Source organism: Vidua macroura, chromosome 7, assembly GCF_024509145.1.
Source record: "Vidua macroura isolate BioBank_ID:100142 chromosome 7, ASM2450914v1, whole genome shotgun sequence".
Lineage (NCBI taxonomy): Eukaryota > Metazoa > Chordata > Aves > Passeriformes > Viduidae > Vidua > Vidua macroura.
In genome coordinates, this window is record NC_071577.1 from 39,064,696 (window position 1) to 39,081,603 (window position 16,908).

General features: G+C 46.9%; 1 protein-coding gene across 1 annotated transcript; it reads right to left on the minus strand.

The window, feature by feature from the left end:
- Nucleotides 1-4,217: 4,217 nt before the first annotated feature.
- On the minus strand, nt 4,218-16,462 carry RND3 (Rho family GTPase 3). The gene is made up of 5 exons (XM_053982773.1): nt 16,236-16,462; nt 16,041-16,128; nt 9,438-9,547; nt 7,396-7,530; nt 4,218-5,461 (listed from the first exon to the last, which is right to left on the minus strand). Exons 1-5 carry the CDS (start codon nt 16,383-16,385, stop codon nt 5,210-5,212), a joined length of 735 nt encoding a protein of 244 aa, XP_053838748.1. The 5' UTR covers nt 16,386-16,462; the 3' UTR covers nt 4,218-5,209.
- Nucleotides 16,463-16,908: the final 446 nt, after the last annotated feature.

Below are 16,908 nucleotides of genomic sequence, written 5' to 3' on the forward strand. Positions count from 1 at the left end.
GGACATATTCCCGAGGAAAGGGGACACATCCCCAAGGCAGGGACATATTCCCGAGAGAGGGACACATTCCCAAGGCAGGGACATATTCCTGAGAGAGGGACACATTCCCGAGGAAAGGGGACACATTCCCAGCGCTCTGGATCAGGCCACGAAGGCACAGAGTTGTAGGAAAAAGGGCTCCATCCCCTTTTCCCAGCAGGTTGCTGCCACCTTGTCCTCAGCTCCGAGGTCCCACCCTCCTGAGCCCTAACCTAACCCTCCTTCCTACGCCCTCTTATCCAATTCCCCCACACAGTTTTAGCAGCCAAGATGGCGCCAGCCCCGTGAGGGGAGCCGCCATCTTGGGCCAAATGGCGCCCAAATTTCGCCTTGCCACCGCGAAATGGCGCCCAAGACCTCCCTTCTCCTCCCTCCCTTCCTGTTCCAGGGTCTGTCACAGCTCCCCGGAGGTGTCCCAGGGTGTCACTGCTGATTTCTCATTTTCACAGCAGAGCGCTTGACTTGGCATCCTCTGCCCCCGCCGGGACACCCCAAGGCAGTCCCAGGACCCCCGGTCCCCGTTGCTGCCCTGGATTCCAGCCCTGGAATTCCAACCCTTGTGTTTATTTATCCTTCTGCTCCTTCCCTTTGGGTGTTTGCTCGAGTCGAGCCTCCTCGTGCTGGGGGTGAAGCTTTTCTTTGGGTTTTTCCCTCAAAAATCCAGGTGAACCTGGCTGAGGCCACATGCCCAGGCCCACAGGGCATAACTTGACCCCCCACCATCTGTAAATATCTCATAATATTCAATATTATCACCATTATTTCACTGCAAACACACTGGAATTCCCCTTTATTTCAGAAATGCACACTGCACTGAGTTACTGCTACCTCCCCACCCTCATATTTTATATTTTGCTGTAAAATGAGTAAAATGGTAACTTTTATCCCAAAGCGGCACCTGGAGGCTCAGGACTGGCTCCAAGGGGGCTGTTCCCAGGAAAAGGAGCCCAGGAATGTGCTTTAACCAGGGAATGCCTCTGCTGTGGGAATAAAGTCTGGTTTAGGGGCTTTGCTCGTCCCTTCCTCATTCCCATGGGAATGATCCCCGTGCTGGTGCCACCTCCACAGCAGGACAGGTGACCATGGCAGAGCAGGAACCCTCCTGAAAGGATTCATCCCCTTTCCATCAGTGAAAAACTGGGAATTCCTTGCCAACCTCCACAGCAAATTGCAAAGGAAGGAGATTTAGGAGCACATCCCAGAATTTGTGCCACGCGGTGGGTGGAGGGCTAAAAACCCATTTCCCCACTTGGAATTCTTTCTTCACAGGTCCTTTGGAAACCTGGGTGAGATCTTTTCTCTCCTCCTTCGATTATTTTTCATCCCTCATCCTCCAAGATAATTTAGAGAGGATTTAAAAAAAAAAAAAACCTACTCGGCAGAACATTCCTTGTGCCAGATCCCGAGGATCAGGATGCAAGGTCATTTTGGACATTTTAGGACCTGCTGGGAAGATGAAAGAGCTGAAGGGGCTGCAAAAAAACTTAAAAAAAAAAAAAAAATCAAAAATACTCTGTTTAAGCTTTTAAATTGGCAGCAGCCACTGTTGCAACTCCAGCCTCTCCATGACTTTTTCAGGAAGCCTGGCACGAGAGCGGGATGAGATGGAGAATCCCTGGAAAAATAGGTTCATAAATCTTTTAAGGAGTTTGGAAGGAAGAAATTAAATGAGCTGAGAATTAATAATTACTTGACTTTCAGCAAATAACCCCTCCCTTAGGAGAGGCTGGCTATGTGAGGATGAGGCAAAGGAATGCCAGCACCTGACCCCAAATCCACCAGAGCCCCAAAATACCCTTGGAGCTTTAAGCCACCACCAATCTGGGTGGAAAAAACCCTAAATATCCATCAAACAGCCCAACTTCAGCATGTTAAATTGAGTTTTATTTCCTTTCTGGAGAGTCCTTTAGCAGCACCTTCCTAATCCACCCTGTTTGGGTTGTGACCACACCACACTGGGGAGTGACCCAGGAGCACCATGGAACATCCAAAATTCCTACAAAATTTGGGGGAACCTCCAAACTGGAGGTGCCAGGAAGAGACATTTCTATTCCTGAGCCTCACCAGGAGCCAGGGAAGAGCAGCTCAGAGGGAGCAGAGGAGCCACAAAGCCCAGCTTGCAGCTCACACAGAATTAATTCCCTGCCCTGCCAAGCTCTGGTGAAATCCCAGGAGAAGCAGCAGGACCACAAAGGTTGGGATGAAGCCAGAAGGAGTGGCCCAAATGCTCCTCCAGCGTTTGCAGCTCTGATAAAGAGCCACAAACCCTCCAAGAGGAATCATTTATTGGGAAAAAATCCTTTATGGAAAGAGGTTCCAAAGAAGGGAGGAGTGGAGCTTTTCCTGCTGGCTCAGTTTTGGATCAGTGACCCACGAGCTGTGTTGGGCTCCTCGACCTGGCAGAGATGGAAACACCAAAGACACCTTCAGATGGCAAGGACAGGGAGAGTTTGGGTCATTAATTAACCCCTCACTCATTAATTACAGCATCTACAGAGCTGCTGGGTCATGGGGAACTGCAAAGAACCATCAGGGCAGTCCCAAGGAACGGGGAGATGAACAGCTGCGGGGAATTCCGAGATGGGAGACAATTCCAAGCTTTCCTGCCTGGATTGGCACCGGGAGAAGCCCTTGGGAGGGGAGGATGAGCTGCAAGTTCTGTGTCCCAGCAGGACCCAGGAACTCCAGGAAAACTCAGAATTCCAAGGATCCCACAGTGGTGACAGCAACAGGGACAGATGGAAACATCAAAGACATCTTCAGATGGCAAGGACAGGGAGAGTTTGGGTCATTAATTAACCCCTCACTCATTAATTACAGCACCTATAGGTCATGAGGAACATCAGGGCAGCCCCAAGGAACAGGGAGATGAACAGCTGCTGGGAATTCTGAGATGGAATTCTGAGATGGATGGAATTCTGAGATGAGAGCATCACAGGGAGACAATTCCAAGCTTTCCTGCCTGGATTGGCACCAGGAAAAGCCCTTGGGAGGGGAGGATGAGCTGCAGGTTCTGTGCCCCAACAGCACCCAGGAATGCCAGGACAACTCAGAATTCCAAGGATCTCCCAGCAGTGCCAGCATCAGGAACAACCTTCGTCTGGGAAATGAGCTTTTCTGGCAAAGAACAACCTGCAAGCTGAATTTGAAAATGTGAAAATTCAGCTTGAGAGGGAAAGCAAAGCAACCCCCACGTGCTTGCTTTGCTCCTCTGCCTCTGGCATTTTTGGGAAACAACTCCAGGAGGGAACCCACAGCAAAGTGGAAAATGTAATGCCCAGGAGGCTGTTGCAAGAGAGAGATTCCTATTCAAACCCCAGCACAATTATGCCCCAAAACACACAATTATTCATTAACTACCACACAAAGGCCATTTCCACTACAAGAAAAATTCCTTTTTTTTGTTTTTTAATTCAAAGAAAAAAAAAAAAAGGTATTTTAATAAATACTGCAGAAACATTAACCAAACATACAAAGTGACTTCAACAATTAAAAAAAAAAAAAAAGTAATGAATGTCCTGCTTTATAACAGTTATAACTTATTTTTCCACAATATTTAAATACAGAAAGAAGCACTTACCAGCTATTTTGTAATACTGCCCTAAGAGCACTGTTGCATCAGTTAAAAGCTTATTGTGGTGGTCAAAAATGTCCTTTTTTTTTTTTTTTTTTTTTTTTTGTGGGAAATAACCAGAATGGGAGTGAGATTTGTCTTCTTTTCTCAGATGAAACAAAGTGCTGGGAACACACAGAACTGAGATTTAATTATGAGTTCATCTTTACCTTTGCACGAGTGAACAGAGCTTTTAAACACTTCAAAAATGAAGCATCACCATTGGGAATGAAATGCTTGTCCTCCACAAGCAAAAACCAGCCTGCTCAGAGCTTTGTCTCCTTCCTTTGGGAGAAGTTTGGCGAGTCAGGAAGAGTTGCAAACCATTGGAAAAGGCTGATTTAATTCAGTGTAACAACAGCAAAAAGGGATTGGACTGAACCAGTTCACCCCATTTCAGGACTGGGGGCTGGATACTTTTGTGTTAATCCTAAAACTAAGGGCAGTATCCAGTTCCCACTGGGGACCCCTTAAGGCCTCACAGTTCTTCAGACCCCGTTTCCTCCCCGAAATGAGGAGCACCACAAAAGGCTCTGCTGGCTCATTTGCAGGTTTTTGAGGGGTATTTTTGTTTTTTTGTTTTTTCCTTGCAGTGAACCACATCCCAGAACAGCATTTGTCTGCAGCTTTCTGCGGGATCCACGGGCTCTCCAGCTCCTGGGAGAAGCCCAAGGGGGTTTTTGGGGCTTCCCCAGGTGGGCAGTAAGGCTTAAGGAACGATCAGGGCTGGAAAACCACGAATCATTTGCCATCACAGCTCTCAGCACCTCCCACTTGAACCTACAGCAACGAGGCCACACAGAACACCAGGACTGGGCACCAATTCCACTCCACATCACAACCACAAAGAGGAACAGCCGAGTCAGAGCCCTGAAGGGCTGCTTTGCCCCCACTCCCCTCCCCCCTAAACTGGATCCATCTCATTTCCACGGAAATTCTGGGAATCCTCAAACAGTTGTCTTCATCCCCACCGTGGATCAGCAAGGCAGAACTCCAGACTTCTCCAAAATGTTCCTCTAGGTGACACACCTCGGTATCCTCTCTGTTTTCACAATCAGCTACTAAAAAAAAATGAGATCAAATCCTTTGGAAAACCAACTCTAAGGTCACGGGGATAGTTCCTTAATGAGAAGGGCGTATTAATAACGTCTTCATTAAAAAAAAAAAAAAAATCCCATTAAAGTATTATTTGAATGAAATCAAAGTGGTAGCATCCAGGAGCAGAGCGTTACTAAAAGAAACAAGCACTGTCCATGACATCTCTCCTTTGCAGGGTTATTTTCCCAATCATTCTCTCTTCTCTCAGCACATTCAAACGTTTTCCCTTTTATTATTATTTTTTTGGCATTGTCTTCAACAGGAATTCCTGATGCCACCTCTCTCAAGAGCCTTTTCTTCCTGCTGGCTCAGTCCTTAAGTACAGTCTCACACAGCAGGAGAAGTCTCCATGAAAGCACTGGCAAAGCCCTCATTAAACACCCTGTGGCTGTGACTTCATTGAGCTCCAACCCCTCCTGGATCTTCCTCCTCCTCCTCCTCCAAGAAATCCCAGCTCCTTCACATCACCGTGCAACTCTTGGCTTTGTCCTTTCTCAAGTCCGTGGCCACTGTGGACAGTTCTGGCCTGCCAGGCATGTGTGAAATTCGCTTTGTGGCCCTCTGAGATTTGTTCCGTTTCATGTTTTTGTTTGTTTTGTTCACACACGCCAGGGTGGCGACGTGAAAAATGTCTCTGACACTGTTTTCTGACTGTAAGGCTGAGCATTCGATGTATGTGGCTGCTCCAATCTGTTTGGCCATATTTGCACCCTGAGGGGAAAAAGGGAACATGTGATCAATACCAAGTTGTGCAAAATCTTCAGCAATCCTCACAATTCCAGCTCAGCGCTGTTTCCCTGGAAAAGCCAAAGCTAATTTGGGAAAACAAACAGAGACTTGTTTGCAGGAGGAGTTAAACAAGTGTCCAAGCATTATCTGCCGTGCTGATAAATACAAACTGGGAGAGAAAAGCAGCTCAGTGACTGCAAACAACTGACTGAGGCCTTTTCAGCAGTTTCACCTTAACTTGGATCTGGGAATTTCCTGGAAAATCTGGCAGCTGAAATCTCCAAAGAGAAATTCTGTGCCTTAAGGAATAAGCTGAGCTGGAGCAGAGCAGAGCCCCTGTTCCAGCTCCAGGAAGAGGACAAAGTTCTTAGGGAAATGTGCTCTGGGAAGAGTTCTATCAACTTCCTGACAGGGAACAGGGGGGAAAAAGGGAAAAAGAGTTAAATGGGGGGTTATAGGAGCCCTTCTTTAGTGATTTTAAGAAGTCAAAGCAGGGACATTTGTTCCAGCAGCACAAGGTAAACAACCCAACACGTGACAGATGACAACAGCCCAGGATCCCATGGTGGATTTTGCTACTGGAACACAATACAGCATTATGTGAAAAAACAGGAGCTGTTCCAAGGGAATTTGATTTCTGAGGGGTGAATCTTTACTAAGTTACAAAAACCAACCACATCCTTGAGGTGCCACTCCGCATCCAGCCTCCTGTTTGCCCTGCAGTGATGCATCCCCTTATCAATGGCAGGGGGGAGAGGCTGATAAGGCAGCAGGAGCTTGTGGGAGCAGCCCTCCCCACAGTTAAAACATCTCAGCTCCTGCTCAGCTGAGCCTCACAAATGTTTGCTCAGGTGGAGCTGCCTGAACTGGGAGGCTGGAGCAGGGTGTCACCAGCCTGTCCTTCCCCTCCCAGTGCTTCCTGCTGGAGTTCAGAGGAATGGGAAAGCTCTGACTCCACTCCAGGCAAGGGAATTTTAGAAGAAGCCGTGTCCTGTGTTCAGCTGGCTCCTGCTCCTCAGGGGTACAGGCTGAGCTGTGAATCCAGGGGAAAAAAAAATCCACCTGCCAGCAGAGTTTTCATCACTCTCATGGAAAGACTTGATTTTACTGAAGTCCTGCCATTTTCCAACATAAACATTCTGCATCCTTAGTAACCCCACATCAGGAGCTGCTGCTTTGGAAAACACGAGGGATAAAACATCCCAAACTGGTTGCTAAAGACACTGAGGTGGCTCCTGGAGGTGCTGCAGGGTGATTCAGCTGCCATGAACGATCACACACATGTGAGTAATAAAGGGAAGCTCACCTCAGAGCAGTTTCCCTGCTCCCCACATCCTGCTCTCTCCCATGACCTGATTCCTTCTCCCTTTTCTCTCCTCTAATGCCTGGCTCCAAACTTCTCCCTTCCCCAAGAGCAAAGAACTCATCAAGAATTAAGATGCCTTCTGGTGTTGCTGCACCTTCAGAAGGAGGGACAAGGGGTTTTTTAAGGAACTGGGGACAGATTATATTCCAATTTAACATCATGATTCAAATCTGAAGTCTGCAGACAGCAATTTTACCAATTTGTCACTGAATAAACAGGATGTGTCACCTTTTAGCTGCGTTTTTGCTGCGTGCAGGCACAGAAAAGCAGGAAGTTTTTTAACAACTCACCTAAAAAGCAATTTGCAACCAAAAAGACAACAATTTATGATGTTTAAAGGGACAATTTTATGATGTGTTGTGGGGCTGCAGGATTTCCTTTAGTCCTAAACAGTTTTCAAACCCACCTCCACCCACACCAGAGGTGCAAATCTGCCTTTTAGGCTGCACTGGTGTCATCATGAGGGAGAAGCAGGTCACAGTGAGGGCTGCAGTGACAGAAAAGGGGTTTTTCTTCCCTCCTGAAGGACAGAAAAGGAGGTGGCCCCTACCTGGTCGTAGGACACGGGGGTCTGCCTGTGGTTGGAGAGCTCCACCAGCGTGCTGACATCGGTGCGCAGGTCGGACTTGCAGCCCACCAGGAGCATCTTGGTGTTGGGGCAGAACTCCTGGATTTCCCCTTTCCACTGGAAAAATTGCAAGTTGGATTAATTGTCGGAGCCCTGGCTGCTGAGAATTTTAGATTTCTGTGCTGACAGGCACTGACCCCCCCAAGAGAACGCTGCATTCCACCTGGGGTCGTGGAGAAGGTTCCAAAATTGATTAATAACACTAAAATGTTAGGTGTGCAGTTTGAATAGAAGCGTGTAATATCACATAGTAGAAAACTTAAAGAATTTAAAGTTCTAGACTATAGTAACAGATATAAAACAAGATAGAAGTTTTAAGACAAAAGACTTCTTGTCCATGGGTTTGGGTGGTATTGTGTAATTAGATAAAAAATCCACATTACAAGCCACGAGAAGTTAGTTATTAAGTTAAAACTAAAAATAATTTAAGTGCCATTTCTTAATTAGTTTATCCTTAAAAAACATTGTAAAAAACGAAATAGAACTCAGTTTTTAGCTTGTTAAAATAAAATACTGTAGAACTCAGAGTTTGTAAAACTGTAAATAAATAAAAACTAATAAAGATCCAAACAAAAAATACCATCTCACACATTTAATCCCAGCCCTAACAAAATAAAAAGAACTCAACAGTTCATGTTTAAATCCAAAGAAGCAAGGGGTAACAACTTTAATCAGTCCTGATGTCCCAGGCTGAAATATTTTTATGTAATGGTTGGATTTGCCTTCAAGGTAATTTTTTGAAGGCATCAGCTCCAGCAGAACTTGGTCAAGGATGAAATCTTCCTATCTCACACACTCATGAATTCCACTGGCTTACTAATCAGGAGGGAATGAGTTGAGATTATTTACCCACATGAGCAAAGGTTTGCAGAGCTGTTCTTTCTCACAGCCAGCCCCAGGCAGTGCAGAAATGGTGTCCCCACCTTCACTTGTACAACCACAACACCAGCAGGGCTAAATGTGGGTTTATTGCTGCATCCTCACTGCTGAAACTGCACAGATCTGTCCCAGGTGAACCAGCAAGGAGCCCCTCAGACAGAACTTGGGATAAATTCACTGGGTTTCGCCTTTCTGCAAGGTTATGTTGGGAACTCAAAGCCAAAAACTTCACAGCATAATCCAAACGTGACATTCCCTAAAATTTCAGGCTGTAATTTGGGTTTAAAAGCATTTTAAGAAAAATCTCTTGCATTAACAGGGACAGAAAAACCACAGTTCTGGATGCTTTTGATACAGAGTAGTTTGGAAGTATTTTTTGTAGGTTATTCAGAGCATTGTGAAGCACTTTATCCCAGTGAGACAAAAATCACTGCCAGCCTCAGAAAAAAAAAGGAACTTCAGGTCATTAAGCCCCAAACCCACTGTGAAGCTGAGTCATGGTCAGCAGCCAAGGAGAGGACCAGGACCACCCTGCAAACACAGAGCTTGATTATGAGAATTCCCTGTTTGGGCTCCTGGGAAGTCTGACACACGCTGGGATCGGTGATCTCACGGAGGGCTCGGGGCAGGGCTGCATTTCTGTGCCACTGCAAGCTCTGCTGGTGGCTTCCAGAGGCATTTGTCACTGCTCCTTCTAACGTCAGCCCCACGAATTATCTAAGACGCTGGCAGAAGTCCAAACACTTGGCTGACAATTTTTACCCAGCAAAGTTTCCCAATCCTGTTATGAGATTGTGAGATACAATTTCTTACAGCACCTCACACCACCCTCAGTAATTCCTCGCTGTCTCAGGGCTGAAGAATGAGAATTTCCTTCAGCTCCAAGCGTCCATTAGCGAGTTTTTGTTTTCAATTAACATCCACCCCTTTCAAACAAACGACCTCAAATTAAAGCACCCTCCTGTCATCGCTCCATTTAAAGAAACAAAGTGGAAGTTTCCAGCGTAGGAACAGCACCCCTGCAGGGATTTCAAGATGAGCTTCTCCAGCAGAGCTCTGCGCTCAGGGCTTGCTCAAACACTTGCCTTTTTTAGGACACTGTCCAGGGTTTCTGGGCGACTGATGTCAAAGCAGATCAGGACAGCATCGGAGTCGGGGTAGGAGAGCGGGCGGACGTTGTCGTAGTAAGGAGAGCCTGCAGGGAAACCAAACAACATCTTCATTAATTGCTGCTTTCCCCTTCCTGCAGCCACTCAGCCAGCCTGGAGAGGCTTTCAGTGACAGCCCCCCAGTGATCCATCACCCACCAAGAGCTGGGGACGCTCCCAAGGACAGGGAAACCGGCTCAGCCCAAGTTTAAGGCCCAGCATTAACCTGCAAGGCAACAAATCCTCCAACCCCAAAAGGCTTTTCCTACAGCAGATTTGAAATTCCTCAGTTTTTGATTTGTCTCACAGTTAATTTGAAACAAATAGCTCCAAGTGCAAAAAGCATCTTTAGTTGACACATTGGCAATGTTTAGGAGAAACTCTTGCTTCAAATTAAAGAACTTGTTGCAGGAACAGATTTCCAGCAGGGAAAAATCCCAATCCTGTAGGCAGGCACGCAAGTTATTTGTCACAAAAAAAGCCTCATTAATCTGTAAACCAATAAAGCTTGCAATAAATGTTTATGTTTAGCCCATAAACCAGATTTTTATCAACAAGATCAAAGCTAATTTAGTAATCTGGGGGAACAGATGCAGGTACAGTACTGCTGTTTGTGCTTGTTTTACTTGCAGGTCTGTGAAGGGATCTTCTGTTTTCCTTAACAACAATCATGATGTGAAGAGTTAGAATCTGTCCAGAGTTTAAAAACTGAATTTTAACAATCTAGTGAATCTGGATAGGAGAAAAAGAAAATAAAAAAAAAAAAAGAAAAAAAAAATCTTTGTTTTTTCTAAGGAGTTGCAGTCACTCAGCCACCATTGGGTTTGGCTGAGCTTCACCTCCTGAGGAAAATGCATTTCTTAATGCATTTAAAAGGGCACTGAAACCAGTTCAGTGGCCCAACAGGGCAAGGGCTTGGGCAACTTAAAATTCATTTTCTCAGCCATCCTACATCCTTATTTCTGTAAATCCTAAAATACAGCAGACCCTAAACCACAGCATGGAACACCCACCACAAGAACCCAGTCTCCAGGAGTTTGGGGGGTTATCAGCTCATTATCCCACGGATTTCCCAGCTCTCCAGAACTAATTGGCTGTAAGGTCTCTGGTTATTAACGGGATTAGAGGAATTGCTCAGGTTTTTCCCTGACAGACAGCTCAGGCTGTTGCACAGGGAATGGTGTGAAGGGCTCGCAGATGACTTCACTTGGAAGGCTTCTCCTGCACGGGAAAGGAGGCAAGAATCCCAGGAATGTTGTTTTTGAAATGAGGAATAACACATGGGGAGTGAAGCATTACCAAAGTAGGTAGCAGAAGGTAATTTGGTGAACGAGAAGGATTTAATTCGAATGCTCATCTCTGTAAATGATGTCAATCTGACAGAGCTGTCAGAAAAGGCTCTTCACACCCCACTTCAGCTGAATTCAGCACAAATGACACGTTGGGAACAAATCTCAGCGAGGTGACCTGGAGTTAACTACTCACTGCAGCTATCAATGAGCATTTTCCACTGCTAATTACACCCCACTATCTCCAGCACTGCTATTACAGCCTGTCCTGCAGCCCCACGGCTGGCTTATTTGTCCTGCAGCCCCAGGGCTGGCTTATTTGCCCTGGACACGGAGGAACTGCAGCACCAAGGGGCACTAAGAGCCACCTGGGTGACAAGAAAGCACTGCCACGTCTCCCTGAGCTCCAGCAAGCAAGGGCAGGATTGAGGGAATCCTTAATGGGTGCTGGCTGGAAAGGAGTCTCAGCAAAGCCTCACCCAGAAACTCATTCCTCACACAAATACCTCTGGGCTCACTCAGCAGCTCCAGGGATCCCATTTATGCCCAGGAGATGGATTTGTGCTCAGAGTCCCCACCTCCAACCTCGAGACTCCTTCCCATCCCAGCAGCTGGAGCTGCTTTGCTTGGAAGGTTTTTATTTCCTCCCTCCTTTGAATTTCTCCTATTTCAGATGCTGAGCTGGAAAAAAAACACTTTTAGCAAGTTTAGGAGGGACATTCCCCAGCTTTTCTGCAGGCTGGTGTGTGGCAGAACAAACAGAGCCCATTTCAACTCCTCGAGCTGCAGGATCCACAAAGGAAATTTCCTGCTCTCATTTATAACCAAACCTTTATTCCTGTGCAAATAAAGAGGGGCTGCAGCCCTCACTGTGCAGGCCTATTCAAGCTGGCATTTTCATCCCTTTGCCCAGAGAAACCCTCAGAAGGCAGGAATGTCAGGAATGAGGCTCGCTCAAGTCTGAACAGACAACTCCAGCACAGCCCAGCCAGGCTGCTCCCTCTTTTTTTCATGTTCCTCTGCAGATTTGAAGCTGTGCCAACCCTCGAAAACAGAAGGAGAATGTGGAACTGGAGCCATGGTATTTGTGGGGAGAGAAAAAAAAAAAAAAAAAGCCTATTTGTGTTTGGGATTCTGTTCCTGCAAAATAAAACATTTTTGGCAAGGACAACATGGGTGGTTTTTCAGTTTTATCAAGGAGTTGCTGATAAGGCTGGAGTTCACTTTCTTTCGTGCTGGACATTTATTCAAGCTTCAATCCTCCTTTTTTAAAAAGTTGTTTGGCAGCTTTAATAATTTCAGCCAAAAATACTCGCAACATTAAGGATGGTCTGCTTTTGAAACCTTATGTTTCATGCAAAGTCCAACAGAAATTCAGCTTTTAGTCTGAAATAAAACCCCTCCCCAGCAATATGGTTGGGTTTGGCCTACAGGGGATGCCAAGGTTAACTTTAAATATTGCTATCTTAATAAAGGACAGAATTACATCACTACAAGCTGAAGAATATTTAATTTTTGGGTGGTTTAGCACCACTTGAAGGTGTTGGATCAGGGAGAGGTGTTTGGCTGGAAGGTGCAAAGGCACCAGGAGGGTTCAGCTGCACATCCTGAGGCCAGGAGGGCTCAGGAACAGGCAAGACTTCCCTATTTCCACAGCAGCAAGCAGCCACCAGGAATTAGGCTTTGGAGCCTTTTGGAGCCCAGTCAAGTGAAAGAACAACAGATGAACAGCAGCATTCTCACTCCCAAACCCTTGGGCTCACTAATTATCACAGAACACACAGCAAACACTGCCTGCTCCAAGGAGCTGGTTCAGTGCCGATGGTTTTCCACCTTAAAAAAAAAAAAAAAAAATAATCTGGGATGGCTGAGGTGGATTTTCAGTGCAGATTATCACCAAGCAAAGAGACATCAAAATATTCACAGCTTTTTTGTGTGATTACACCTCCGAGGGAAAACTTTGGCATGGCACTTGGCATTCCCAGTTATCAATTCTAATGGATCCCCTTGTAAAAGTAGTAAGAAAACCCTGCTAAAATGGAAAATTAAAACCAGAAAATCATAGAATTTAACAAGAATTTTCTGGGAGGCAAAGACAGCAATTGGATTTTCCTTTGCCATCATCACTGCCAGGGAATTTGGGGAATTAGCAACTTTAATTCCTCCAAGTTTCAGCTTTCTCCTGAAAGGTTTCAGCACGAAACTTGCCAATTAATTTCTGTTTGTCTGTGGACACTGAGTACATTGTATACAGTCAAAAATCACAGCAAAACTAACTTGGCTCTCAGCTCCAAGGCCCTTCTGGATTTAATTACTTGCTAATCCCCAGCAGTTGTAAGTATTTCTGGCCCTGTTGAGAATTGTTTTATTGGAGTAGCCACGGTTCAAGCAATAAAGCAAGCCCCTAAAACACATTTTAGGGAGACACAGGTATGTACACCTAATTAATGGTTTTTCTAAGCCACAGCTGCTGTTGTCCTAGCAAGAAATACAAATATCAAAGGAGCCAAAAAAACTTGATAAATGCAGATTAGATGGTAGATAAGGGCAACTAATGCAGATTTTTTTTTCCTTCACAGTGGCCCTGAAAGTACAAGATGAAGCTTTAACCTGGAGAAACTTTTAATATTCCACCTCACACAAGAAGCAGAGCACCCAAACAGCTCAAGACTGCCACATGTTACCCCAGAGCAGAGTAATTTATGGTGTAGTGAGATTGCAACCAGACATTCCTGCTTTGAGAGAGGGCTGGTAGTCCCAAACCCCATTGAAATTCTACTTGGCAAGTGCTTCCCTTAATGCTGTGGCTAATTTAAATCCTTCTAATGACTTGCAGAACTAGACAGCACCAGCAAACATCTGAATAATGAATCCTCCCGTTCCATTCCACTCTTACTTGTCCCATATTCCTATGGGCAAATCCAAGGTGCAACAACAACTCCCCAGTGAATTTTAAATTTTCTGTCGGTTCCATGACACCTAGAAGTTCTCTGGTAAAAACACATTATCATCGTCGGTATGTAAAGAATTATAAACCAAAACTGTGGCAGCAGGGCCTGTTCTCACCCTCACACAACTATTTTAACCAATGGCCACAGCTTTTCTGATTTTCCCAGGGAGCAAAAAAGGAGTTGGGGGTGGCAGCACATCCTTCCAAAGGATTCACTGCAAAACCTAAATATCAATTTTAATTCAAGGGACTAATTGGCAAGGCTGTTAAATGTTCCCAGTTAAAGAAGAGTTAAAGATGAATACAAAATTCTGATTGAGTCATCTTGGACGTATCTGCAGCATATTGCAAAAAAACTCAATTAAACAGCATCTTTCCCCCATCCCAAGAGATATTCAAGCACCACAAAACCTGCAGCCGTCACCTCCCCCGTGTTGCAATGATCAGCCATCTTTTGAAGTTAATTAGATTTAGTCCTGCCTTAAAAATGCCATTCAGACATCTCTTCTAACTCAGTAGAGGAGCAGGACAAAGACTTGTAAAAATTAAATTACCAAGACTTTCAGATAAGGCTAAAACACTCCCTTTATCTTCTGCTGTCTCTTATCTGCTGATGCGATTTTGCTCTGGGTTAATGGGCTCGGGCAGAGCTGGGTTTTTTGCACTGGGTGAGAAGGGATGCTGCTCACGGAGCCAAAATTCCTCATCCAGAGTCCCACAGCCAGAGGATCCACTCGGTAACACTCTGTAAAAACAAGCCCTGGGTCTTTCAAGTATTTCCTCTTCACTCTGGGATGTCAGACAAATCACCCACTTGGTCTCAAGCTTCTGACTCAACCACATTTTCTCCGAGTTCCAGGACAGAGGACAAAGGCTGGCAGGTGTTTTTTCTTCCACTGTCTTTTATCTTTTGAAGTGCTAGAGAGTATTTCATTCCATGGGTGTCTCCAGCCTTTGACAAACAGATTCCAAACCTTCCCACGTCCAGCCTGCGTGCGTGTTGTATGTTAATAAAGATAACATTTTCCAAAATAACTCTTAATTTTTAATAAGCCCTTGCTCCATAGTTCCAGCCAGCTTAGTAATCAGCATGAAAGCTCCAACCAGACATACTCCAGAAATCTGCAAGTCTCACTTGGCATAAGATGAAGAAGGAAAAAAAAAAAAAAAAAAATCAGCTCAGAGCAAAGCTGATACTGGTTGTGGGCAGAGGCTGCCTTTTCCCAGTAATCGTGTTGCAAGAATTTGGAATCATTTCCTCAACAGCAAGAGGGAAGCCAACCCGCCGCCTAAACTCCTCTTTTAAACAGGGATTAACATTTTCATTCCTGGTAAAAGAACTGCTGTCGCACCGAGGAGGAACTGCCGGGTCCAAATTCAGCATTAACGAGCCATCTACACAGAAAAAGAGAGGGACTGCGTGTTCTGCCAAGTTCCTGCAGGTTTTTTTTTTTTTTGCCAATCAGCTCTGCAGATGATGTTGATCCACACCTCTGGTAATGGTTCCTGGTGTCATTCCCCCTGGACATCCTCAGCTCTCCACAGGCAGAGCCACACTGGCTCCCCACGCTCCTCTCCAGCACTGAGGCGGCAATTTTGGGGTGCCCCCTTCACCCCCCCCCCCGGCCGTAAGTGCAGCCCAATTATCCAAATTATCAACGACAGGCGGATCTAGAGGAGCTCCTGTCTCAACATGTGAGCAGAGCCAGCCAAACACCAAACCCCTCAACCTTGGAGGCGTCTGAGCCGGTTTCTTCCAGGTAAAACTGGAAGAATGAAGAGCCTGACGGGGGAAAGGATGGTGCCCTCTGCATCCCAGAGAATCAGAGATAAATTCTAGAGGTTTTCCCTAAAAGCCGTTCCTGGCCTTAGAGACTCTCTGGAACACTGGGAAGAAAAGTGCTGTGTTTTGTAAAAAAAAAAAAACAAGGAGGCATTAGGGAGGCCACCAGGAGCTCCAAAGGCAGCTGAAATATTTCACCTAAACACCTTTTCCCTCTCCTACGAGGCAAAGCGGGGTCTGCAGGCAGCAGAGGAGCCGAGGTACCCCCGAAGCTCCCCAGAAAGCTCCTTCCAGCCAGGCAGGTGAGAACACATTCCCCTGCAATGCTGACAAACCGCTTCCCGGAGCCTTGCCCACACCCTCCGCCAAGCAGATCCTGCAAGGATAGCTGAGATTTTTGTCAAAAAAAAAAAAAAAAGCCCTGAGAAGCAGCCGCATGAGGAGCCCGGCAGCCCCGCCGCTCCTCCCCGATCCCCCCCCGCGCCCCGAATTCCCGGGATGCGAACGGGAGCGCTCACCCGAGGTGTCCCAGAGGCTGAGCTCGATGCGCTGCGTGTCGATCTCGAAGCTGGCCGTGTAGTTCTCGAACACGGTGGGGACGTAGCTCTGCCGGGAAGACAGCGCACGGTCAGCCCGCGCCCATCGCCGCCGCCCCGGCCCCGAGCCCCGAGCCCACCCCGGCCCCGAGCCCACCCCGGCGCCGTCCCGCTCACCTCGGGGAAGCAGTCCTTGGCAAAGACGTGGAGCAGCGCGGTCTTCCCGCACTGGCTGTCCCCCACCACCACGATCTTGCACTTCACGTTCTGGTTGGGATCCATCACCGCCTTGCTCGATAACTTCTGGCTCGCTCTTCTTTCCTTCATTGATCTCCCCTTAGTCCCTCCGGCCGGCCACAACAGAAGAGAGGGGGGAAAAAAAAAAAAAAAAAAAAACAACCAAACCAAAAAAAAAAAAAAAAAAAAAAAAAACCAGCCAAAAACCAAAGCACACCCGGGCTCCTCGCGAAAAAAAAAAGGCAAAAATAACGTGAAAAACACAATAAAGCCGCCGCGGTGGAGGAGGCAGAGCCGCGGACGCGCCGCCGCCCGCCCGCCGGTCCCGCGCTCACTGCTTTGTCCCCCCGCCGCCCGCCCCTATTTATAGACTCGCGCCCGCCAATCACCGCCCGCCGCCGCGCGGGCCACGCCCCCCCGCCGCGCGCCGCCGGGGCAGTGCGCCCCCTAGGGGAGCCGGGAGCGGGGGGGGCAGTGAGGGGGGCCCGGTGCCCTCAGAGCGATGGGGGCGGTAAAGGAGCGGGTTGCGGTGTTTATCCATGGAATTTATCTGTAAATGTCAGCGGTGCGAAAGGGAACGGCGGGGTCTGGGGCCCTGCGGCCTCCACAGGTG